The sequence below is a fragment of the Apis cerana genome, linkage group LG5 (genome assembly GCF_029169275.1).
Source record: "Apis cerana isolate GH-2021 linkage group LG5, AcerK_1.0, whole genome shotgun sequence".
NCBI lineage: Eukaryota > Metazoa > Arthropoda > Insecta > Hymenoptera > Apidae > Apis > Apis cerana.
The window spans coordinates 2,431,608-2,457,869 of record NC_083856.1 but is presented as its reverse complement, the minus strand read 5'-3'; the positions used below and the strand labels follow the sequence as shown (position 1 = coordinate 2,457,869).

Below are 26,262 nucleotides of genomic sequence, written 5' to 3'. Positions count from 1 at the left end.
GAAATTTAACTGAACAATGCGGATATCCTTTACGATAAAGGATCGATTCTATATGTTGGAAAATAAAGTTTACGATGAAACGTGGAAAAGAATGTAAGACAGAAACTTCAGACAGGATACTTTATGTGATTAGAAATTAATGGAATCTTATATGGAATTTTAAAATTGAACAGAAGAATCTTCTATTTCGATGACAAAGTGAAAAATATTACGAACGAATAAATATTATAATGTTATAATTTTCTATTATAGATTGAAGATAGAATAGAAATATTAAATTTGGAAATTAATTTAAAGAAAAGAACGATTGTAGTTAGTATAAACAAAAATTCTAATCATTTATACTAATAAATAAAATATTAAGCTAAATCAATATTTATACATTTTTATTTCATTGTAATTTAATAGCTCTATTCTTTTCCATTGTTTAGTTTTCTTTCTTTAATTCTGATATTTCTACCAGGTTTAATATCTTTGATCTTCTAATTCACTCTTCAATAATGATTCTCCAATGGCTTTCTGGCTCTGGGTTTTCAGTCTTCTGATTCTAATTTTTTGAGATTTCACCTTCAATTTTAAGCTTTTATCCTAATTTCAGAATTTTTGATTTCAATCTTTTAATAGCTAAAGTTTAATCTTCTAACTTTCTAATACCAATTTCATTTTTTGATTTTATCCATTCAAATAACTGACATTTTGTTAATATAATCTAATATAGAATCTTTTTTTTGTATTTTTGTATTTTCCGTTCTAAATTTTTTTTTCTATTAAAGTTCTGATTAAATTTCTTTCCTTTCTTCTTTATGTCACCTATTATAATGATTACAATTATACATCTACAGTTCACCTGCAAAGTACTATTTAAAGTACTATCTTCAGTTTTTGATCAAATGCAATAATATAAAATTTTTTAAAAATATTCTATTTTTTGAGTTGTAAAATGCTATGACACGAATTTAAATTATATTTTTATTTGTAAGATTTTGTTTCTATTATTATTAATTGTTTACTTTTTGCTGATTTTATATATAGAAAAATAGCAAACTCTAATTTTCATTTTTAATAATAAGTTTTTTCCCAAATAATATTCTCTGAATAAATACACAGTAATTTTTAACACAGAAAAGTAATACAGAAAAATATAATTCAAAAAAATAACAAATTCTTAATAAATAATAACTCAATTTTTTTTATTAAATTTTCAATTTCAATTCTTCACAATTACGATTTCCAACGATCTCTCTGAATAAATACACGGTAATTTGTAATTCAGAAAAATAACAAACTCTGATTTAATAAATAATAACTCAATTTTTTTTGTATTAAATCTCCAATTTCAACTCTCCACGATTATAATTCCCAATGATCTCTTTGAATAAATACACATAGTAAATTGAAATACATTTTCTTTTGGAGTAAAGGGATGGAAACGACTATCAATCCATCCACCGATAATTTCCATTAAAGAACGTAGCTACGTTGGTGGATTTAAAAAATCGTTATCTCTGCTACCGATCCTCTCCGGTGATTTATAATAATTAAGCGCCACGTTCATATTTATAGTCGTGTTTTCATGGTTGTTTTGACATCTGCCGCGGGATTAACGACCAAAGCAGTTCAAAAATTAATCTGGATATACGATCGTTCTATAACTTTCTTCATTTGCATCGATTTCATTCGTAAGTTATTAATTTCTCTCTAATTGGTTTCGTGGTAACTAATTAAGAAAATAACGAATGTTATTACGGCAAAGTTTAATAATTTTAAGCAATGTTTCTCGAATATTTTCATAATTGAATTTGTTGGTATTAATTTTTCATATTTTTTAATTAAATTCTAAAAAAAATTACAAAATTGCAAAATTATAGAAGTTATCTAGAAGTTATTGTAGAAAATTATTAATAAAAAAAATGTTCATAATTCATTATAAAAATTTTACTTTTAATGATTGAAAAAAACGATTTGCTTTTCGTTTTATGGAACAAAGAAAAAATTTAAAAGTAGAAGTCTTTAAAAGTAGAAGTAATTTTGATACAATTTTTCAATATAATTTAATACCTAAAAAAAATTTCTAACTCTTCAAATCTGATTTATTCAATAAAGAAATAAAAATCTCTTCTTGTTTCATCGATCATTCTTAAAACAATCATATTTATTTATTATATTTATTTTTCAAGGCATTCATCCATCTCAATAATTCAAGTATTTTCTTTGCAAGACCTATAATTTTGCGAAGCATTGCAGAAACGCGTTGGTTTGAATATTAAAACGTCAGCTTGAATTGGAATTTATTCAAAGCGGTTGAAACGTTCAATTAAGAGGGCAAAGACCGCGTTCGATGAATATTCCGTGGATAAAAGAAACGAGGATATTTATTTCTTTCGCTTTGTTATTTAATATTTACCTGATTTTCTTATAGAAGAACTTTCAACGATAAGAAAGGAAAAGACAATACTATGTCCTATATATATAAGGAATAGCCAATATTAATGTTACGTCTTTTGCAAATCATAAATTTACAAGTTTTAAAAATTTAAGGTGAACAATTATTAGGCATAATTTATTAACTTATATCAGACACTTATATCAAACTAATCAACACATTAAAACTATGTTCATATTTTTCTTAGCTATGTATCGCTAGGTATTTACAAATTTGACTCTTCGAGATCAATTGTCTAAAAATTATCGAAACAAGTTCGTTTATTTATTAATTCCTTTCTAGATGAATAGCGTAAAACAGCTAGAAAAAATCAACAAAAATGAAATTCCTCGCGTTCACCACATACACATCGCTTCACAGCTCTAAAGTAGTTAAAATTAACTCTAACCTTAATGGAGTTTAACATCTAATTACAGTGTGGTTTCAATTAACGTTCACGGTTTTTAATAGTACCCTCGAATGGAGCAGCTTGATGTGTTATGCTAACACGACAAGTGTACGTATATGTATTTCTTGGTCTCCTTCCCACAGGCCACAATGAGATCTTGCTATGTGGGTAGAATTAGCGTAATTCGTGAAGCGCCGGTATAGTAAACATTTGCTATTTCAACGCGCCACTTCGTCTCTGTTCTCCCCTTTTCGTTTTACCATCTCTTTCCTATCTCCTATTCCATTCCTTTTCAGCTGTCTACATCTATTTGCGTGCTCTTGCAACGGTTTCCTCAACGATGCCCTGGATTTTCTTTATATTTATTCGCGTTAATACTCGTTTCCATTAATTTCCCTTGCCTCCTCGGACGTATCGTTTTGTTTATTTCGTATCGTTGTTTCTCCAATATTTCACTCGGTATATAGCGCTCTACGAAATGCTAAAATACATTACGATGCATCGATTCGAGTGATGGGTTTAAGTCACTCGCGCAAATGATGAAAATAGTATAGTAATTACAATAACGATTTAAACCCATGAAAGTCATTGACATTGAAGAATTCATGGAATTCAACGCTGTTATTATACTGGTTTCAAAGTGTGAGCTATTGAGTTAAACTTATTTGAATCGATGCATGGGATGTGTTTCAATGCCTATAAATCATTTAGTTACATATGTTTCAACGCGTGGTTATCGACTGTCTACTCTTGCTCAGACTAGGATCGACATATTCACAGCTATCGCTCATTTAACAACGTGTTATTGACACGACGGTTGAAGTTTAAGAATTAACGTTATGATGTTTTATTAAGAAACGAAACATTTTGTATTTTAATACAATTTTAATAATATTTTTTACTATTATAGTTCAATAAGAAATTTTCTGCCTTATTATATAATCAGTCAATCACATTATGTTAACGATCTTCCATAATAATTCGAGAGAAGTTTAACGCGATGTCTTCAGAAATTCAATAATGTCGAAACAACGGAAAATGGAAATTTGACAATTTAGGACCATCGTGATAACATCGTTATAACGCCATCTCAATTTACTGAAACAAATGGAATTGTCATCACTTTGTATTCGATACAAGTTTCGAAACTAACATTAATTTTTTAAGGGATTGAATTCAATATTTTTTTCTAGAAGAGAAAATCAATATTTCATTCAGCTCTCAATGACCTTAATTTAAGTGAATTTATATTATATAACAAAATAATTGATATAATATAATATTTTGATCTTTGATTTGATTCAATTATTTCAATTATCTTCAATAAATAATAATATAACAAAGCCTTTTCTACGAAATTACAACATTTTTTAGAAGGAAAAAAATTAATATATTATACTAGAAATAACAGAAATTTCTTATAAAAATAATATAAAACTTCATCTTATAAAAACTTTGTCCTTTGAAAAAAGAGGTGAGACATGTAGATAAATTTTTGAGTGAATTATATTTTGCAATTCTATTCTGTGCAATTAAGCCTGTCTCTCTAAAAGTGGGTGCACGAGTTAATTAAGGAAGCCACACGCAGAAGAAATAAGAAACCAGTGGCGTTAATTAAAAGAAGAAGAGACACGTTTGAGCTTTATGACGAATCATGATTGCCAAGCGGAAAGGACAATGTAAAAGTGTTAAAAAACTGGACAGCGTCTTCTTCGAAAATTTCTTTTCAAATTCACTGAAACGGAAAAAAGAAATTAGAGAGAAAAATTGCAACCATGATTCTTTGTTTCTTTGAATTAAAAAAAACTCTCTAAAAATTAATTTAATTCCCTACTGTGTTAAAAGTGTATTTGTGCTTACAAATTCTCATTGTATAAAAATTAAAATTATTTTCATAAAATGGCATAACCAGACGTTATTTCTTAATTAATTTTCAGTTAGCTGAATAAATTATTAAGAAATAATTTTTCTACACAATTTTTTTTATATTGTTTATTAATTTACATACGATATAAATTATTATAGCCGCTATACAATAGCCGTGTTGAAAAAGAACGCGAAATGAATACAGAGTAAACAAACAATTTATATGTACATTCAGTCAAGTTATTTTATATTTATTGCCACGCCATGTGGTAAAAATTATATCGGAAAAGTCTGTCACAAATATTTATAACCCAACGTAGCTCGTTGAAAGTAGAATAGATATGTCACTAGTCAGACTGGTCGGACGCCACTTTTCTGCGTGAAAATAAAAACAAAATAACAGAAACGGAGATATTATTTATACGATTTCTACGTGTTATACAGATGTTCACACATGAAAAACAAAAAAAAAAATTATTATTAGAAAAATTTATGAGATATATAGTATTAAAAATAATAAATTAATTTTTTATTTCATTGTAACGAATAATTCTATTAATAATTTCGATTGAATATTTCCTATATATTAATTAAATATTATAACACATTTCAACTTCGTATAAAAATTCAATGAAAATTTTTAATGATGAATGAATAAATATTTGAAGAAAGATTTCGAAAGAACAAAATTATTATACAATTATTAAACAATATAAAAGAAGAAATCATCGTATTTTTTGCAATTGTTTGTATGAATAAAAAATATTAAATTATTTAAAATAATTAAATTATTAAATTTACATATTTAAAGAAAAATTTAAACAAAAAGGAATTGCACATGCTTCACAAAGAAGATAGCAACGCCATTATATTGTTATCCACATTCTCTCTCACATGCTACATTTGCAAGATTAATTGCGAAGATACATTTATATTTCGTCGACGATAATTTTATTTAACCCAGATTCTATATCTTCTTGACCACGTCCAGACATCCTTAAAAGGATGAAAGCTCGACGTAGGGAGAAAGAAATATAAGGGCGGCTGTTGAGGTTTGAGTAACAGCCATGGTCGTTGGTTCCCATGACAAGGTGCAAGCTTCATCTCTGTTCATGATCTCCGGCTGAAACGTGGTTTATGGCGAAAAGGGCTGACAGCTGTTAAGACAGTAAAGTATGTTATGGGGAAAATATATATGACAGTAATTTTATGGGAAACGAGTGGATTTTGGAGGAAACTTTTACTTTGTTATATAGCTAGATTTGACTTGAAATTTCTTAGATTAGTATTATTTAAGGATGTTGGTAGAAGAATTTGAGATTTTTATTTTTTGATGGATATATGGAGCTATTCTTAAATATTTATGGGATTGTTTTAATTTGAAAATATAATAGGTTAAAGGAGATGTTGCATTCTTTTTAGAAATTATATAATGATAAATCTTTAAGGAATATTTATTTTAATATATATTTTATAAGTATATTAAATATGATGTGTAAGATGATATTAAATTAATATTGGAACTTAAAGTCACTCTTTTTAATCAACTTTTCTGGTATATTTTTGCAACATACATTTTCATGTGAAATTTCTAAAATAGCTAGCATAAATTTAAAATTATAAACTATAATTTCTAATTATAAAATTAAAAATCCTTTCCTTTTTTTGTTAAATTTAATATAAAAGTTCCATATCGATATTAAGATCCTTTGGAAATAACGATTATCGTTTCTCTCGATAGCAATAGATTATGTCCTCCGAATAACCGATATGTTATTTCCAGTCGTCTCGATGTTTCTCGCGTGAACAGAAGTTCGTTTTTGCGGGCCCCGAAATAACGGCTCGTAATTCACGCCGTCTGTACTTCACATTCATTATCAGACTGCAGCTGTTACGTAACGAACGGGCTCGAACTCGTGACATACGTGATACGAAATATTGTACGATACCGATGCATCCGGTTGTCCCTGTTCGCCATTTTTACGGGCTTTTTGTACACCTTCTCCTCGTGCTCCAGTTTGAATATCAGCCATGAGCTTCGAGATGAGAATCTTGATATATGCGTACAGAGGTTCGAAAGGAAATTTCAATTTATTAGTTGTATTATTAATTTAATAAATTCGAATATTTTATTTGAATTTCCAGATGTTTCAAAAAATCCATTCTCTCTTTATTCTTTAGCGAGCAAGGTTTTGTTCTTTTGAAAATAACATTTCTAATTGGCTATTTCGTAGCTTTGAAGAATCGTGAGCAGCTTACACGAAATAAATCGATTTCTTCTTTTTAGAATGAAAGAATCATACAATGTGTGAATATATGAAGAAACCAAAAGTACATAAGAATTTGTGGATTAAATATATGTAAGAAACAGAAGTAAAATTGTCTTTTATTTTTTAAACAAATTTTAAGAAGAATCAAATATGAAAGAAAATCAGTATTCAAATGATTATGAAAAAATACGATCCTATAATTTTTATTAAACACATCCTACTTCACTTGAATACTAACATTCAATGAGACTCTTCATTTTATTAATTCCACGCGCATACAGAAAAAAAAAATTATTTAAACGTATATTTTATTCCTTGTGTGCACTCTCTATTATTCTAACGATACAGTTCGAGACACAGAGTTTTAAATAATTCCACGACACGCAGATAATATTCACCATAATTGGAATTCCCAGTGGAAGACGAGGCCGATGTATGCGGCGCGCATATTTCTATTCATATTTCTGTGCACGCGTTTCGCATAGACTCCGACACAATCAGTCACGAAATCGTGGAAGCTTCGAGTTGTCCCAACGAGCGAGGCTTACGTGACATCTTGAAAAACGTTCGCGAAAAATATCGTACTGGAATAATTTTAAAACCTCGGCGAGAATTTTCTCAAGATCTCGTACAGACTCCATTACGCAGCATCGTTCGATGCATGTTTAATAATTCGACGTTTTTAAACGTACGAGAACAAACTCAAGACGAACTCGTCCATTTTCTTGGAACGTTATTATTCGAGTAATAACGATAATATAATCGTTCGTTTAAGCCGATTAGATTTTATTTCGTAAAATTGTGGAAGATTAGTTTCGAGCAATAATTTTAACCCTATTATGTTCGGATCTATTCGAAATGAGGATTAAACTTCGTTTAATTTTTGTCGTTAATTAATTAAGAAGCTTGTGATTTTGTTTAATATTATTTTTGTGATTTGTTTTACGATAATTGATTTGGAAATAAAATTTTTAGAAAAGGACATCGTACAATTGGAACATTAAATTTGAAATATTATATATGTATTTTAAAAAGTGCAAGTTGAGAATATGTGGAATCAAAAGTAATGATTATGAAAAATTATTGTTAAAAATTTAGAGATTATCTAATTTGTTAAGAAAAAATTTATCCTGTAATGGGTTAATTCTGAAATGAACTTGTATGTAAAAATTATTTCATATATGTAAATTTCATTAAAATTCATTAAAATTATTTAAATAATGCTCCTTATAAGCTTCTTTACTAATGAAATTAATTCTATTCGTAAAAAAAATAAAAATTCATGTTTTTTCAAGATACCATTTTTATTCGTAAAAATAAATGAAATGAAAATTATGTGTAAAATATATAAGTTAAAAAATGCTATTAATTTAAAATATATCATTAAAAAACTCGTAAATTTAACTAATTAGTACATAAAAGATTTAAACTATTGAAACTAAGATGCTTTTACTCAAAATATTAAAAATTATTCATATTCCTACAATATTCATATTAACATTTAATCACGATTTATAATTACGAATTTTCAGAATTAGCATTGTCATCTAATTATTTATCTTTTCTTTATTGCCTCATTAATTAAAAACCAAATTTAACTCATAAAATATCTAATTTCATACTTTTCTCCTCTTCATCCCTATTACACGGATGATTACAACAAATGCAACCATTTTTATTTTTAATGCCAAACTCTTGGTATCTCGTTCAAGAGGCACAGTTCCATGGCATAGCTCGTTAAACTTATCTTACAAAAGTATCCTATAAAATCTTATAAAGAAAGGAGTGAAAGTTATCCTATAGAAGGATCTCAGGTGGATTTATTCGTCTGGGACGTGCTCGACAATGTAGCTCGCTAAATTGCTAGCCTGAATTCACTCTAAAGAGACTTTACTATCTTGATGACGCTAATTCATTCGCAATGGTACCTTATTGGCGAGGAAGGACTGTAGAATCAACAGCGATTCGTTATACGGCCTCTGTTTTGTCTCCCCTTTCCTCGACACCCCTGCAGCCACATCGTTTCTTTCCCTTTCGGGAGCAGTAAAATCTTTTCCAGGATGAATCCTTCCTGGAGAAATAGAATCTCGATGTAAACGAAATGTGCAAATGGCTACGGTGATTTCGAACGAATACGAAATTAGATGGATACGGTGGATAAACGAAAGAATTTCTGCCATGGTATTCTTAAAATGAAAGAAATGAATTTTCTTCCATGTGCTTGCTTTTCGAAGAAATGTCTTAATCAATAGTCGCGTGTTTTTTCGTTGGCTTAGCACTTGGTGAACGTTAAGGATGACTTTCGAGTGGGTAGGAAGGAAAATATTTTAGGAAAAGGGAATGATAATATTTTGGAAAGTTTCATAATGAAAACTTATCCAATTTCAATCACAAGATCCATTATAATATCATCATTTGATTAGGTATTGTTCTTCTGTAACAGTATAATTATAGATAATAATATTATAAAAGTATAGAATATAATAAATATTTTGTTTTAAAGAAAATTTTATTTTATTCGAGAAATTTAAATCTATAGAAGAGAAGTTAAACAAGTTTTTAAATATTCTTTTGTTTTAAAATTTCTTTTATAAATAATATACATTAATTTTAAATTTTTAATTTGACAAAACAATTATATAGGATATTTCGTATAAAAGATATACAAAGTAATTTAAAATATTAACTTGATATAGATCATTTTGGCCATATTCTGTATTCACAAAAAGAAAAGTATCATGTATACTTTTATAATACATATACTCCATATATTACTTCTTTGTTCCTAAATTTTCCAAAATGATAAAAAGAATCGAAAGATATCAGTTCCAGCATATAAATATGATCAAAAATGCTTCTATTCACTTGCACAAACGAAAATTTCTATACACTTGCGATGCGAAGCAAAAACAAATCGTGGAAAAATTGCGTAAAGTCGTACAAATGGAAAAATGGGAGAACAGAAAAGACTCGTAAGACACGCGAGGGAAAAATAAAGAAACGATAAAGCAATCGTAGAAAGAAAAAAGGGTGCATATGAAAGAAAGAGGGAGGAAATGTTAGATATACGGTATTACGAAGGCAAATCTATGCCCGGAACAATTCTTGGTATTTTATTAATCAATAATACGCCTAGTTTTTGCACGCTTTTCTTATCTGAGCAATATGAATCGAGTAATGAAACGACTTATGGCTCTTTATCGCGCATCGAACATTTCCATTGATCCAGGAAAACTTATTTTCTCGAATTTCTCTATTTTCCCTATCGCGAATATCTATTAATAAATGCAACAGACAATGTTAATTAATCGTTTCTGTTAATCGATTCTTTTATTTGTCCATTTATTATTCTCTTTTCGAGGATGAAACGCTTGATGATAATAAAGCAATGTGGTTTTCGAGAATCTTTTATGATTTTAAGCTAAAGATAAATATTATTGTAGAAATTGAAATTTAATTATCTTCATATGACTTTTTAAACGATTCGTTTTTGTTCCGGTTTAATTCTTTTTTGACTTAATTTGATCATAAAATTCAAACCTCTTTATTTTCGAAAGATTTTTCTCGATCTAAGTAAATATCATTGTTATTAAAGAGAAAATAAGATTCGAGAAAATATTATTTTCAATCAGTTACAAATATTAAAATATATAACTTCATCTTTAACTTTATCTTAATTTCTTTAATTGATAAAATAAAATAAACATAACCTCAATTGAATTACATAAAATACTTATTAAATAATAAATAGTTTTATTCAAAATTATTGAAATAAATTTCGACCAATATAAATCTTATAAAATAAATTGAATTAGATTTAATTTAAATTCAATCAAATGAATTTGATCCCATCATTAATCGTTACTCGAAACACTTGTATGTACACTACATATGTTCCAAATTTAAAATTTTATTATCAAGTTATAGAAAATTACTTGAAATCAAAAGATGAACGAATATTTTGGATATTGATATAAGGGTTAGCGTAATAATTAATCGCGTTAGATGTGACAGAGATTCGTAGCGAATTCCCTTGAAACGAAAGAGAAATTAAAGATTAATTGATTTCAGCATTGATCGTTCATTTATCATGGTCGATTAGTCACGATGTTTACGATACATGGTATATTTATCGTTCGACCGAATTTAATTAGCGTTCTCCGTAATAGATAATGTAATTAACATTTAGTTAATGGCGTTTAAGTAATTACATTTGTGTTTACAGAATGATATGCTCGCGTTTAGATTAATCAAAGATTGAGAATAAGGATAAATTTTAAAAAAAGAAAAAGGAATTTTCTATAGAAAGAGAAATATGTAAAGTAACATCAAATTTTCGTCTATTATTCTATAAGGAAATTTATTTGACTCAAAAATTCTAATTTTAATAAAAATTTCTGTATAAAAGCATAATGGATCATACGTAAAATAATTTTTTTATCGATGTTTATATTTAAAAATTATTATACGTGTTTGAATTTTTTGTAACGAATTACTATTAACTGTAATCATTCATATTGCTTTTTTCATATTATCGTATTAAAACACAATTCGATAATTCAATATATTTGATAATCCAATATTATTACATCTTATTATGTTCATCTCATTAATGTCCTGAGTCATCGGAATTCTAGAAAGTCAAGAACGGCAATATTGTAAAAAAAGAAATTAATATCAACCATTAATAATCTTAATTAAAATGACTAAAATTAACAAATAACAAATTAAATAATAAGATTAATACTCACACACGCACTAACACAGATTCAACAGCTGCAAATGTATCAATCAAAGAACACGTAATCGCAGAAAGCTTTAAAAGAGCTTCAAAAAAAGAACTTCCCTTCTCATAAAAGATTCGAATCAACCTCCATACGCCGTGCACAAGCACTCGATCCTTTCTCTCGACAAAGTTCCCTCTCCTCCCCTCCCCTCCCCTAATCTCGCACACACAACGATCTCGTCTCGCGTGTCGCTTATCGGTCCGTGATCGAGTCTCGAAAAGTCGAATCCCGGCTAATTTGAAAGTGTTTCTCTCCTCGCAACCAAGGCATAAATCAGTTTGGTTCGCCACGAACGAAGATGAATGTTCGTCAATCATCGAGCCGGTTGGCGATAAATCAATGGGGAGACGTGTTAAAACGCTCGCGTGCCCAGCCATTGGGCGGGGAGGGGGTAGGAGGGATGGGCCGTATTATACACGAGCGAAAATCGAATTACACCGAGAAATAATAACCGCGAGCCAACGAATCGATAATTGGCGAAATTCTGGCAGGAGATCGTTCGAGCGCCGACAATGGAAATCGTATCACAAACCCGGCGGCGGTATTAAAGTGAATTAATGTCTCGACGAAATTGTTCTGTAATGCGTGCGCTCCAGGGATTTAATGGGAAATCAAAAAATAGTGGCGGAGAGGGGTGAGTGAGAGGGGATGTAGGAGGATGTTGTAGAAGGAGCATTTATTATTCGAATCGAGTGTCGTAAATCTTTGAATTGAAATTTTTTTCTCTTTCATTTCTCCTTTTTTCTTTTTTTTTTTTTTAATTGTATCAATAATGAAACGAGGAGAAAAAACAATATCGCAGAGAGCTATTATGTAAATATAAATATTATTGTATTTCATAATATATATAAATATCGTAAAATCGTGGATTTTGTATTTTGTGATGGTATTTTAAAATGACGCTTTTGGATAAGTTTTGGTTAATTGAGAATAAAATTTTGATATATGAATATATTTATCGATCTATGCTTTTGATGAATAGTCATAAATGTAACCGTAGACAAATAACACAAATGATTGGTAATTATTCATAAATTATTTATAACTATCTTATGTGAAAGTGAAAAATAGATAATTGCAACAGAATAATCTAATATATTAATATTCAACAATTAAAACTGCATCACTGTATCACTATAAATTTTTATTATTTTCAAAATAAATTTCATATCACTCGGATTTTTAATATTTAATCACGCATATAACGTGATCATCGAAAATTATTTGCTGCAGACATTTATTTATTTGCTCACAAGGAAATGATCCAACGCATTATTACAATAATACTTTCTGAATTTTATATTATAATCAGATATTCACACATTATTATATATATATATTTATTTGACGAACGATTTTCCATATCGAAGATTTTATTTATTATTAAAGTAATCGCGCCGTATCATTATAATAATATGCACGGTAGCCAGTACAATAAGAATTAAAATCTCGAACATTGCATTAGCATGATATGCATAACATTAAAACGTAACGCGCGTGCAAATGCGAAGTAATTGTTGTATATAATTTGCTTTTAATTAGCGTGTAAATTTTCAAAATTCAGTGAGACACAAGACCGCGTCCAATTTGCGAATTAATTTCATTCCGGTGACGCGTTTTAACTTTTAATTGGTAAATATTGCCTTTTAAAAAAGACTTATGGTACAAACGTATCCGTGTATTATGATATTTTTCACGGTTGAAAACGTTCGAACGTATGTATGTCAGAAATTTATTTATTAGTTGTTTGCGATTATGTACGTACCTTTTTACGAGATATATATCTTTGAAAATTTGAGAAATATTATGAATCAATAAAAAAATTTGATTCGACATTGTATTTTAAAATCCATCAAAGAAATTTCGTATTGTAATCATTAAAATGAAACATATGTACTTGTTTCTTTGCGAGAAAATATTTTTTTTTTTATTACTATAATTAGTATAATTTAATAAGATACGTGTTGTTATCGTCATCATTTCTATTAAGTTTTTTAGAATATAGTAAAAAAAGAATTTCCTGTTGTAATTATTAATTGAATAAAAATATTTCGACATTCTTCGTATTTAAAAAATACGAAACTTCCAAATTACACAAAATATAATCAATTTGACGTTTAAAATAAATTAAAAATTTACATATGTATCTACGCATCTATTGATAAATGATTCAACACGAAAAAATACACAGAAATGGTATTATTGATAAAATGAATAAATAAATAAAAACGTTCGTCGACTAAAAAAAAAAAATCTATTGCAAATTGCCATGGATAAAACAAATCCATAAATCTTGGTTATAAAAACGTTTGTACACGTGCATCAAGTGACCAATTATAATGATCACTCGTTGAAAACATCACAAAAGAAAAAATAAAAAAAGAATAAAATAGAGAATTTAAACTAAAGCTTATAAATTAAACGATAAATTACCATAGTATTCGAATTGAAGAGGGGCCGTTAATTAAGAATTAACGCGCGCGGGAAATTCAATGAGCTAAATTTCAGGAATGGGATCGTTTTAAAGCCATAAAGTCGCGATAATTTATTCCTTGTTCGACGTGCATATGTCAGACAATGTAAGCCACGCGGAACCGTGTAAATGTCGGCCGATAATCAAACGCGCGGATCTGGAAATAATCGGGGCCAATAAATTCGAGATACCATGAAATTCGTGCGCACCCCACTCTTTTACGAATTTGTTGTTGATCACAGGTACGAGAATAACGATCTCGTTCAAACCGATTCGAAGTTAGCCAGTCGTGCGATGATAATTGTTGTTCCACGATTCTGAACCAGAAAAGGATGAACACAACGTGTTTCGATACAGAGAATAATCGAAGCTCGATTAAGAAAGATAGATATTGTTCGGTATTGCATTGGATTGGTTGGAAAGTCGATTGAGAAATTTTGAAAAATTCCATGACCTGTAATGGAATTAGGAATTTTATCCTTTTAAGGTGATTTCTTCTTTCGTTTGCTCAATTACTTCGTTACAGTTATCAGTTTTTCTTTTTTACTAAGCTTTCCATTTATCTATTCATAAAGTAGAAAGAATCTGATTATATTTAATCGTGCATCAATAATCAAATTTAATTTTTTTAATAACAAAATTGTAAGCTTATTGTACAATATCTATAAAAATTATAAGAAATAAGAACGATCGAGATGAATTTGAAAATCTTTCAAATTTAACAATATCAGTTAATCTTGAAGAAATTTCGTTTTACCCTTCTTATTATGTTAGATATATTCTTAATTTAAATTGAAATTTTTTAAATTCACAAATTCTCCTTTTTATTCAACTTTAAAATATTAACACTAGAACTAGCAAGCTGTAATATCTAAATATCTATTTTACATGTAATTGAAACAATTATAACAATTATAAAAATAATGTAAAAATATACAAACATGTTCTTAATAATAACAAAACGAGAAATATAAAATCCATCATTTCGACAAGTTTGATTGTTCTAGTGTTGAGATTAGATATAAGTTCACAATTAATTATAATTCTAACGCAATTTTACCAGGAATCGTCGGAGGGAGAAAAATCCGAATCCCACCAACAGATTTAACATCAACTAATCGATCTTCTTTTCCAGGGCAGGATTTTTAGAAATTTCTCCACGCGATTATCCTCCGTATAAATCGATAAACGAATCGCGACGCGTTCCATCGACGACAATCCAATCCCTGTCATTTAATCGAATGAATTGAATCCTCAAACTCGAATCGAATCACGTGGAGGAAGGTAACGAACCACGAAATAAATAATAAAATAAAAGAAAACAGAGAAACGGCACGTTTCGGAGAAGCATCCAGTATCCAACGATGATTTACGTCCGTAATGCGAAATTCGTAAAAAAAAAAAAATTAAAAAAATAAAAAAAAAATTTCTAAAGTTCGATTCTCAATGTTGTTGCCTCTCGCCCTCGTGGTCGTGGTTGAAAATCGGGCCCGAACACGTGCAATTGGATCCACGCAACGTGTGTTAAGAAGTCTGCGGCTACGATAAGTGCGGGGCGACTTCACGGCACCGTGGTCTCCTTCACCAGCCCAGAGTCCCACCTGGTAAGCCTCAGTATCCAAAGCTTTCAAACGAATCAACAACCAAAAAAAAAAAAAGATATTATATATAAATAAATAAAATAAAGTGAAACAAAATTTAGCAAAAGAAAAAAAAATTAAAGATAAAGAGAGAGAAAAAAAAGAATAGAACGAATAGAAAGCAAGAAAGATTGATTGAATGAAGCACAACACAGAGCAAGCTCGTAAAGCTCGCTCTCTTTGAAGCTGATTCGCCCGCCATTTGATACGCACCTGTATAATTATTCTATATATATATATATATAATTGGCTAAAAATCTCACGCGAAACTTAGCTTTTTAGCGAGGAGCGATCACCAGAGCACCAACTTTTCTTCACCAACCACTCACGTACTCCACTCTCTATCTTTATCTCTCTCTCTCTCTCTCTCTGTCTATCTCTCTTTCTCTTTCTCTCTCTCTCTTTCTTTCTCTTTCCACCTTTCGATTTGGTTTCTTTTCTTTGTCTTTTTTGTCGAGAGAGACTCGCGACGCGGGTCGAAACGGGGGGAAATCGGCACGACGATGAAAAGTTTCGAGTATTTTTCGCAGACTGCCATCCAGTTTCTCGATTATGGCCTTCAACCCGGAACCACCCCCTCTAACTCCCTCTAGCGTGCTTCTCGACGACTTGAATGATCAAGCAGCAGGAACTGGGTTAGCTTCGGCACAGAGAGTACACTCGAGCAGATGGAATTTTTCCTGGTTCTGATCGAATTTTTTTTTCTTCTTCTTCTTTTTCTTTTTTTTTTTTGTGGAAGGTAGAACGCCTCGAGTAATGTTTTACTGTAACGATTTTCAACCCTTTCGAGATCGCATTCGGATTCGTATGATTTCAGATTAATGTCTTTTCTCGTGTTAGTTCATTATACTTTTTTTATTTTTTCGATAATTGATTTAAAAATTAAATCAAATTAGTTTTATTATGAAATCATTAATTAATTTAAATTTCTATGGATATATAATAGAAGCATTAAATGTTTGTTGTTCAATATGAATTTTATTTGTTGATTGATTACGAATTATTAATTGTTAATTTTTAAAAAGCTTTATCTGAATTGGATGATTTTGATGAGACACTCGCATAATAGTATATAATCAATAACTGATTCTCTGATGATTTATTTAAAAGTTTATGAAAATTCTTTATCTTTATTAAGATTCACTCTCAGTCAGTCTATAAAAAATCCAAGTTGATGTTTTCAAATGTAACCTGATATCTTTTGCAAAAAGTATTTCGACGTTTCGCAAAAATTTCAGCTTCCTGTTCAGTATATTATTCAAACTCGGAGCTAGCTGCAATATTTGTAAAACATTGAGATGCTTTCTCGAATATACGTGACTTACATTCGGGAAACTTCGACGAAAAGAATCAATTCGCTAAAAAATCTTATTATCAAGTACGTAAATACATATATATCTTGATTTCTAAAACTTGAACTTTACCAACTTTAACAAAAAAAAAAAAATATCCATATATCTTTTTTTAATCCTTATTTAACTTTTCTCCTAAAATTTAAAATAGCATCTTATTTTTTTAATCGAGGAATCTATTTACAATATATTCATAATTTCTATTTCTCGCGTTCAAAATGTATATTCATAAAAAGAGGATTAATATTTTGATAAACGAAGATACCACGAAAGAAGCATATCATGATAATAATATTTACATCTTTCGAAATTTTTTCCATATTTTTGTCGTGCCGATTTTTCGTCGATTCCCCGCAGGCTTTCTTGTGGAATGGTTAGGAAGTCATGTCACGATTTGTATATATATATATATATAAATATATATAAATAGTTCACGCGTGGGATTCTTTGCTCACGATCTTAAAGCCTAGCCTCTATAGGTATACACCACTGGTCACTGCACATGCACGCAATAATCTTCGCTCCTCTCATTATTGTCATCACTGTCACTCATATCTCGTCTCATATACGCGATTCTCGCGTTTTCTGTAACCTTATCTCTAACTAGATTCGAGAAAAAATGTTCATTTCACGGGTCAAATCGGTTCACAATTATCCGCCGTTTAATAATTAAAGATAAAATATCCATAATTCGTAAAATCGTCGCGACACGTTATATAAAACGCGTTTATTTCCAAGCTATTCAATACGGAACAATTCAAGTCGAAAAATAAACACCTATCCGCGATAATTCGCCGATTTCTCGACTCGAAATTAATTTGCTCGCGACACACCGTTTCGTTCAATGGTTTTGATTAAACGTGACGCGAATATATAAATATGTACTCATTTCATCGAATCCATCCTCTGTGCCTCGTGGAATGAGCGACTAATAAGCGTCTGAGAATTGCCTTTAGCTCGATGCACTTGAAAATGCATGAGAAAAGAGAAACGGAACGAATCGCACCGCCTGCATGTTGACGCAACAAAATCTACGTCTAATTGTTCTTTCAGGACGAAAATGGAACGCGTTCCATGTGTGAACGCGACATTGCCTGTCCTTCGTGACCGGCCGCCTTCGTGATCGAGGACGATTGATTTCGAAATATGGATTGGAACAGAGACATTCGCGGTAGTTGGTCAAATATGAGATGTGGAGAGTAATTTCCATTCGAAGTTGAATATCCGTTGAAAGTAGGCTCGTTGAAAGCATAAATAGATGGAATTTGGCTCGAGTTTAATCCTTTGATGTTTTGTATTTATGTTTTGTAAATTTTTTTTCTTTGATATTGAATGAAATTTTATTTTTAAAACATTCAGTAAAAATTTAATTTATTTTCTTTCTGATATTTTTCCTAATGTTTTATGCATAAGCAAGTAAATCAGAATCGAGAAGATTTTGATCTTTTAATCTTTTAATATCCGTATCATACATGTATAATTATGTACAGTTTTATGTAGAAAGTAAAATAATGATATATGTAGGAATTCAATTTATACCAATTTATATTAATTAATTCCAATCGTTCTTTTTTTAATTTTTTTTTTTCTCAAATATTTGATATCTGAATAATTAAATCCGGGAGAAAATTTTATTTGGAGGAGAAATTTAAGAATAGATAAGAAATTTAAAAGGAATTTAATTATTCTATATTATTTCTTTTTTTATATTTCTCTTAATATTTGATATCTTAAAATCGCGAATAATTTTTCTATTTATTGGTTTACATGTCTCTCTTTTTGATATTTTTCCACGATATTTGTTATCCAAACAATTGAATCGGTGAAGAGAAAATTCCATTTCGAAATTACTCGAAGGAGAAATTTACCGACACAAAGCAAAACTTTAGAATCTGGATGTTCGTTTCGCAATTAATTAAGCTATCGGGATTAGCCACGGATCGAGAATTCGAAACAGCATGGAAACTAAGATAAACCCGGCTTTGGAACTGCAAGGAGAAAGAATTAATTGGCTAAAGTCGAACCCAAAACTTTGAGTTTCTGTTTAGTCATTAATTAAGTTATTTCGACATATTCATTTTTACATACGAAATATCTTAAAGTACTCTCGAAGTCTTGAATACATTGTCAATTTCTCGATCTATTAAAATTTTATAATCAATTAACTAATTATTCAAATTATCAAAATACTCCACGGAAATATCTACTCCGTCCTGATATTTCCATTATCTTCTAGATTTTATGTATTTCAATCCATTTATATATATATTCAAAACAACAAATGTAATGTCGTCAGAGGATTAAATCTAATTCAACGAGTCTATTTCCGATTGATTAATCGAGAATTTCCGTACTGAAATATGAAATTCGAGGCAGCTTTCAACCGTATGATTCAAAAATATTAAAATTAAAATTTCAAAAAAAATTTTTTTTTCATTTCGAAACATTTTAAACGTTCCAATGATCAAAATTTTTTTATTCAATGACGCGAAACACACGCATATATAATGCATACATGTGTAACTCGGTCCAGTTTAGACCCGTTTCCATCGCAACGACCGGCGTTGAAACCGATTCCGGTAACCTAGTTAACCGGAATAATAAAGCACGAAAAGCTGGGTCATCATCGTTTTCCAGAGATGGGAGAGGAGCGCATAAGGTTATCTGTGCATCGGCGACCAGCGCGAGAACATCAAAGAAATTTGGACTTCCGGCCCCTCCAACACTAGCACACAGGAGATCAGTTCAGCTCGTCTCATGATCGTTTCGCCCTCTATCCACCATATCTACTATACATATCGTGTATCACACATTCATATATATATATATATATACATACACACATATACATACACAATATGTTACATGGAAAGATTTATCTTACACGGATCTCTTCCTTTTATTTCCCTCACCTCGCGGATAACTTACTTCTATCTCTTTCTATCTTTTTCTCTATCTGTCTGTCTAACTCTATCTCTCTACCTCTTTCTAATTCTCTCTATTTTTCTTTCTCTTTCGTCCTTCCTCTCTCTCCCTCTCTCTCTGTCTCTCTCTCTCTCTCTTTTTCTCTCTCTCTCCCTCTCTCTCTGTCTCTCTCTCTCTCTCTTTTTCTCTCTAAATTCTCGTCTACGAAGCTCGAGGTAAAGCAATAGCTCGTGTAACCACGACACCAATATCGTAACTCTTGCACAGCTGCAGCACGGTGGGGCTCTGGGTAAGAAAACACGAAATAACTTTGAATATATATTTCTCGATTACTTCGGCTATCTGTGTGCCAAGTTGTCCAACGAACCTGAAAATGCCTTCCAGTCAGACGACAATGGGGAAAGCAGGAATAGATTAACTATAGACGAAATTTAGAATGATTAAGTTGAAGTTTCTTTTGGTACGAGTGAATATAATATTCATATATTTTTATACGGATTTGATTATATTGATATTGATAGCAGAGAAGCATCTTATAAATTTTTATTGATTTCTTATGAAAATTTCAAAGATATAGAATTATAGGAATTGTGTTGATAATGATAATGTCAAGTTTTTTTCTTTCAAATATATCAATTAAAATCAAATTGCAAGAATCTTTTAATTTCTATCAAATTATTTTAATGGATTGAAACTATTCTTAACTTGTGAATTAGTTTTTTTACTAATAACGAATGTTCTAAAGTTATCTAAATAAAGTATTGCATTCTAATTATACACCAATTAAAAAAATTCTGTTGTGAAAATGATGTTTTAATTAAAACATACAACAATAATATCCTAAGAGATAAATTAATAGGAAAATTGGAATTCAAAATAGTTTCTTTTTTATTTCACATATTGTTGTCACGTATCTTATTATCTTATATTACAATCTTAATATTACAAATAAATTTTGATTTCATTTATATTCAATTATATTCAAATCGCATATCTAGATTTTCAAATACAACATTCTCGAAACAAATAATTAAATTGTAATATAATTATCATTCCATATATCCAATCTTAAATTGAATTTTCATCAATATTTAAATCTTCAAAAACTCTCTTTCATCGCATCTATTCCTAATCTCAACATCAAATTATCCTTTAAAAATCTCATTTCATAAAATTCCCATTATACATATTTTTTTTATTCCCTATTATCTCAATCTTACTTAACAATCTTATTTCGTTATCCTCTCTCTCACTCAACAACTGTCTTTATCTTCTCATTCTCGTTTCTCATCGTACATTCATAATCATAAAAAACTTATTCGACAGATAGATCTAATTTTGTCTGGCAAAAATTATTGCCAGAACCCAAGATGATCGATATTCGAATCGATGATGAAGTTTGGCAAAGATATAAATCTCGCTTACCACGGTCAGAGTGCTTTTAACAAAAGGCCACTACGTTATAGGCCGTGACATAGTTCCTTGTGGTTATGCATCGACCTATAACGTTGCACATCAAGCTGGAAACTTGTAGCTTGCACCGAGCAACTTGCGGTTCTCCCAACTCGGGCGAACTTTACTTCGACAGCTCTAGGGCGAATGCAAAGCACAGGCAAGTACATTGAAACCCGCACAAAGGATGCATCGTGACAGGGTTAAGGGGAAGACTGTGCATTCCCCTTTTAAATTTCAACCGTGCGAAAGATTATTCGGCAGTGGTTGAAGAGTTTACGTGGCGATACTTTGAAGGATCAAGTTTCGAATAACGTGAGTACCCACTTATATGTTTGTTGGCAAGATACTAAATGTAAACAATGAGAAATGATAATTAGACGAGGGTGAAAAAATTATCCTATTATGATAAAAGATTGTCATTAATATAAAAAAATAGATATCATTTATATCAAATAGAAAATTGTACATTATGTGAAAAAGATTAAATTTAAAATTTGAATTTTCAAAGAGAAATTTACAAAATGAAAATTTGTTTCAAATTTTTTGTATTAAAAAAATAATCTCTTTGTATAAGAAAAAATATTATTTAAATTCGTACATATAGTTTATTTTTGTAAAAATGAACACAAGTTGCAAAATTATATACATCTCTTTCTATCCTTTTTAATCTGCATTATACATATTTAATATTTAATAGTTATTTTTAAAATATAAAATATACATATAAATTTATTTTATACAAGATTTCAATTTATTATTATTAATTTCGACTAGCATTGTTGTACATCTGTACAACTTCTGTATAACTTCTGCTAATTTCTATTTTGATCGATTAATCAATCCACGATTCTACATATCCCTTCGACCTTAATATCGTGAGTCCTCTGAGAAGGAGATGTTCCACCATGACAGCCAACTGTTCCCGATATTAACGATACGCCGACATGTCTCCATTTAGTAGAAATTCATATAGATCGAATAACACGATAAGCTTTCTGACAGATACTCCCTCGTGATCATGAATTATGTGCCGACACATAAAATGGAATACCTATTTCTTAACGATACGTAATCTATTCATTTATTTTCAAAATTTTCTTGCCTGTGAAAAAATTCCAATGCTGGATATATCTTAAGCAAAATCTGTTGGAAATAATTATTGAAAAAGTTTTCATTAAATAAATTGATATATCTTACGATGTGATAAAGTTAAAATAGAAAATTCCAATAAATTATCAATAACGATCGATCAAAGATTTCACTATTTAATTATAATTATAATTTGAATTCACTTTATATTAACAAATTTATTAATTTATTAAATTTATTATTTAGTAACAATTGAATATTTCACTATAAATTCGGCTATTTCATCGGCAAAGACTTAAATAATTTCGCGATATAAATGATTCTCTTAGTCCAATGAACCTTGGTGACCGATTCGTCTAGGGACTGCAAGGAATGCGGTTTCAGGCTGAATCCTCGACCAATGCAATTCTCGGAGGAGCAGGTTGTCCAACCTTGGCTTCCGACACGTATCGCCCCCTGCATTTCCTAACAACCTAACTAACTTGCGGCCCCAGGCAGTCTCCATATCCCTTGAGTTGTGTAACTGCCTGGTCCCATCGTCTCGAATGAAATTGATCTCGATCCAAGGATCTAGCGCCTTGTATCACGGTCCAGAGGTTCATCTGATCAATATTGCAAATTTGGCCTAGTTAATGGAAATTTTTTCGAACATGGTATATGATGAATCGAAAGAAATTCAAGAAATATTAAGAAATGTAATTTCATGATGAAAAAAATAGTTAAATAAGGATTAAATTGAATGATATGCTGATTTTAAAATAAGAAAAAAAGAATAAAGAATGAATGAGGAAATGATGTGACAAATTTTAGATACAATTCATAATCGTTGATATAATTAAAAATAATATTTTTCAACAACTAATGAGATTTGATTTATTGTAAGAAAATTTGAATATGATATAATTTTAAAATAATTTTCTTTTGAAATATTTACTTAACATAAATAATCAAAAAATATTTTTATATTAATATTAATTTCTAATTTGCGTGATGATACTTGATTACTAATTCCTACCGGAGACAGAGACTCCTGTGGCAGAAATTACTCAAATCGATATTGCAAAGTTGGTAACTGTCAGGTTTTCCCTAGGCGAAATATAGATTATTTATTAAACTACAAATTACGAAGCAATACATTTGAAGTACTGCAAAGATTCTTATTGAATAAAACATTTTTTTTTTTGGATTAATAGATCGATGAACATTTGAATTACACATTTGTTAGGATTAATTTTTATTATAAATAATAAATAATACATGTATGAATCAAATACCGCAATAATAATTTTTTTTTTATTAATTTCAAAATTGAAAAATATAGGGAATTTTTTAAATTTTTCATTTTTCATTGTTTGCAAGAACGAAGCAATATTTCGCCAGTTATATCCAATTCGAGCAATTATTTTCCACCCGGTAAAAGGAAATTTTTATCGCACGCTACGTTTATCAGATTCTCTTTCCCACGTAAAATAACTCGACGTGTTTAAATACGCGGCAGTAAATCTATCATTTCTAACTGATACACTGACCCTTTATTTTTTATTGCAACAGTCAAACAATATTTCATCGGCAACAACTAGTGTGAGCAATCATTTTCCATATACCTGAAGAAATCTCTATGCGCATTTTATCAGATTTTTTCGTCTGAATTAATTCGATAAAATCGTTTAACAATTAAAGTGAAATAAACGGTAATATATATTAACTTTCATTTTTAATTGCTATCATTTTTCACAATACAATTGTTATTGTGACTGACTAATAAATGTCAATAAATAATGAAATAAAATTTGAAATTAAATTCGATCAATTGTTATAAGTGATTTTATATGTTATATCGTAAGATTTATAATTGGATAACAAAGTTGTACAGATCACGAGACGTAAAAAAGAAAATTCAGACATTTGTTTTCTTGCACAAAATTTAATACTCTTCGTTTCAATTAACAATTAAATATGATTGAAATAATGCAAATCAAATGATCAACTTCATCTGATAAATTTAATTATTTGTTTTCCTATTATGATACAAATTAATTTGATGAATATCGACAGTCAAATGTTATTTTGTATTTAATTCTTGCACAAATATAGAAATATCTTTGCATAATTTATATTCATGAAGTGAGATTTATTATCATGAGCATGACAAATGTTCACTTTCTTTCTTTTCTTCTAACTTATTATATTTGAAATTTACGATGCAAGTTAAGCTTATTATTATTCGATAATAAACTAATAAAAATTGAAAAATAAAATATGATTTATTATCTAAACATTTTTTATTATCGCTGACAGATATTTATAATTCCAAAATTTTATTATCAGCTGCATTAATAAATAATTTTTATTGTATGTTCTTTATAAAAATCAAGTATTCGTAATAGATATTTCCATTATAAATTCCAAGAGAAAGTTTATTCTGTATCTTCAATTATTGAAATTATATTTGGCATTTCGAATGCAAAGGATTAAAATCAAAGTTCGGAATAATATAATTTTTTCATTATATTTATAACACAAGCCATAAATATCTTTTAAAAATATTCTCGCATTATAAATTTCAATAAAAACACATAAACAAAAGTTGTTGAAGATAAAAGTTTTACTTTAAACAGAAACATAAAAATAAAAATTTTATTCGTGAATATTAAACAAGGTCATCATTGTAACAAATATTAAATAATATTAAATATCTATCATATCTTTGATCCTATCTAGTATCCATCTAATAATTTGATAGTTTTGTTTATCTCATGGAATCTTTTCTAAAATAACTTATTTCTCTTTTATTTATTCCATAAGAATATTCCTAATGATAATGTTTTTTTTCATAAAAATTCCACAAGAATAGATATTCCCTCAAATGAAATATATTAATATATGTTAATATATTCGTACAATGCCATTAGAGGATTGATTGTAGAGATAAAAACAAATATAAAAAGAAATATATAAAAAATAGATATAAAAATTAATTTATATAAATTGAAATGGATTCTTATTTTTGTCTCGCTTCATTTAAAAACTATTTATACAACAAATTACTTATAACTTAATGAAGACGTAGATTATCTTTGTCACGCCACCATTTCGCTCTATTTCTTTCTCCTCTTCTCTTTATCTAATATAAACTTATATACTTTATCTAATGTAAACTAAATCACTAATAATTTAATAAATAATTCTCAATCGATATTTCTGCACACATTTATTTTTATTTTAGCCTCTAGAATCGACTCTCCAAATGTGTTCCACAAATACATTGATATTCTTCTAAGCCATTTAAAAGATTGAACAGACTATTTATTTTAATCCTGGTTAAAATGGTTCAATAACACTTTCTGGCCATATCACGTCGAAATTATTGTAACAGAGGATAAACTTTGTCTCTTTATTTCTCCTCAAAACTCTTTAGACAAAAGATGTTACCATTTCATTGGCTCAGTAGTAAACAATAATATCGTATACTGCCTATAATCTTCGATACACGGTACATGCGAGTTGACACGAGGCTCAGGACATGTTTTCGTTGTTATGTCGTGCGGATATTTGCGCTACGAACATCCCCGGA

At 29.3% G+C, this 26,262-nt stretch overlaps 1 protein-coding gene across 14 annotated transcripts in view; it reads left to right on the top strand.

Annotated features, from left to right (window-relative positions):
- Window positions 1-26,262, top strand: part of LOC108001332 (neurexin 1) — a 394,345-nt gene that overhangs the window by 228,456 nt on the left and 139,627 nt on the right. For 9 of the 14 annotated variants that reach the window (XM_062075807.1, XM_062075808.1, XM_062075805.1 and 6 more), the window contains one exon: window positions 15,757-15,831. The exons of 4 other annotated variants lie outside the window; for them this stretch is intronic. In XM_062075807.1, the coding sequence (XP_061931791.1) occupies window positions 15,757-15,831 (75 nt within the window). The remainder of the gene's footprint in view (window positions 1-15,756; window positions 15,832-26,262) is intronic. One more of the 14 variants, XM_062075801.1, reaches the window with a different exon arrangement.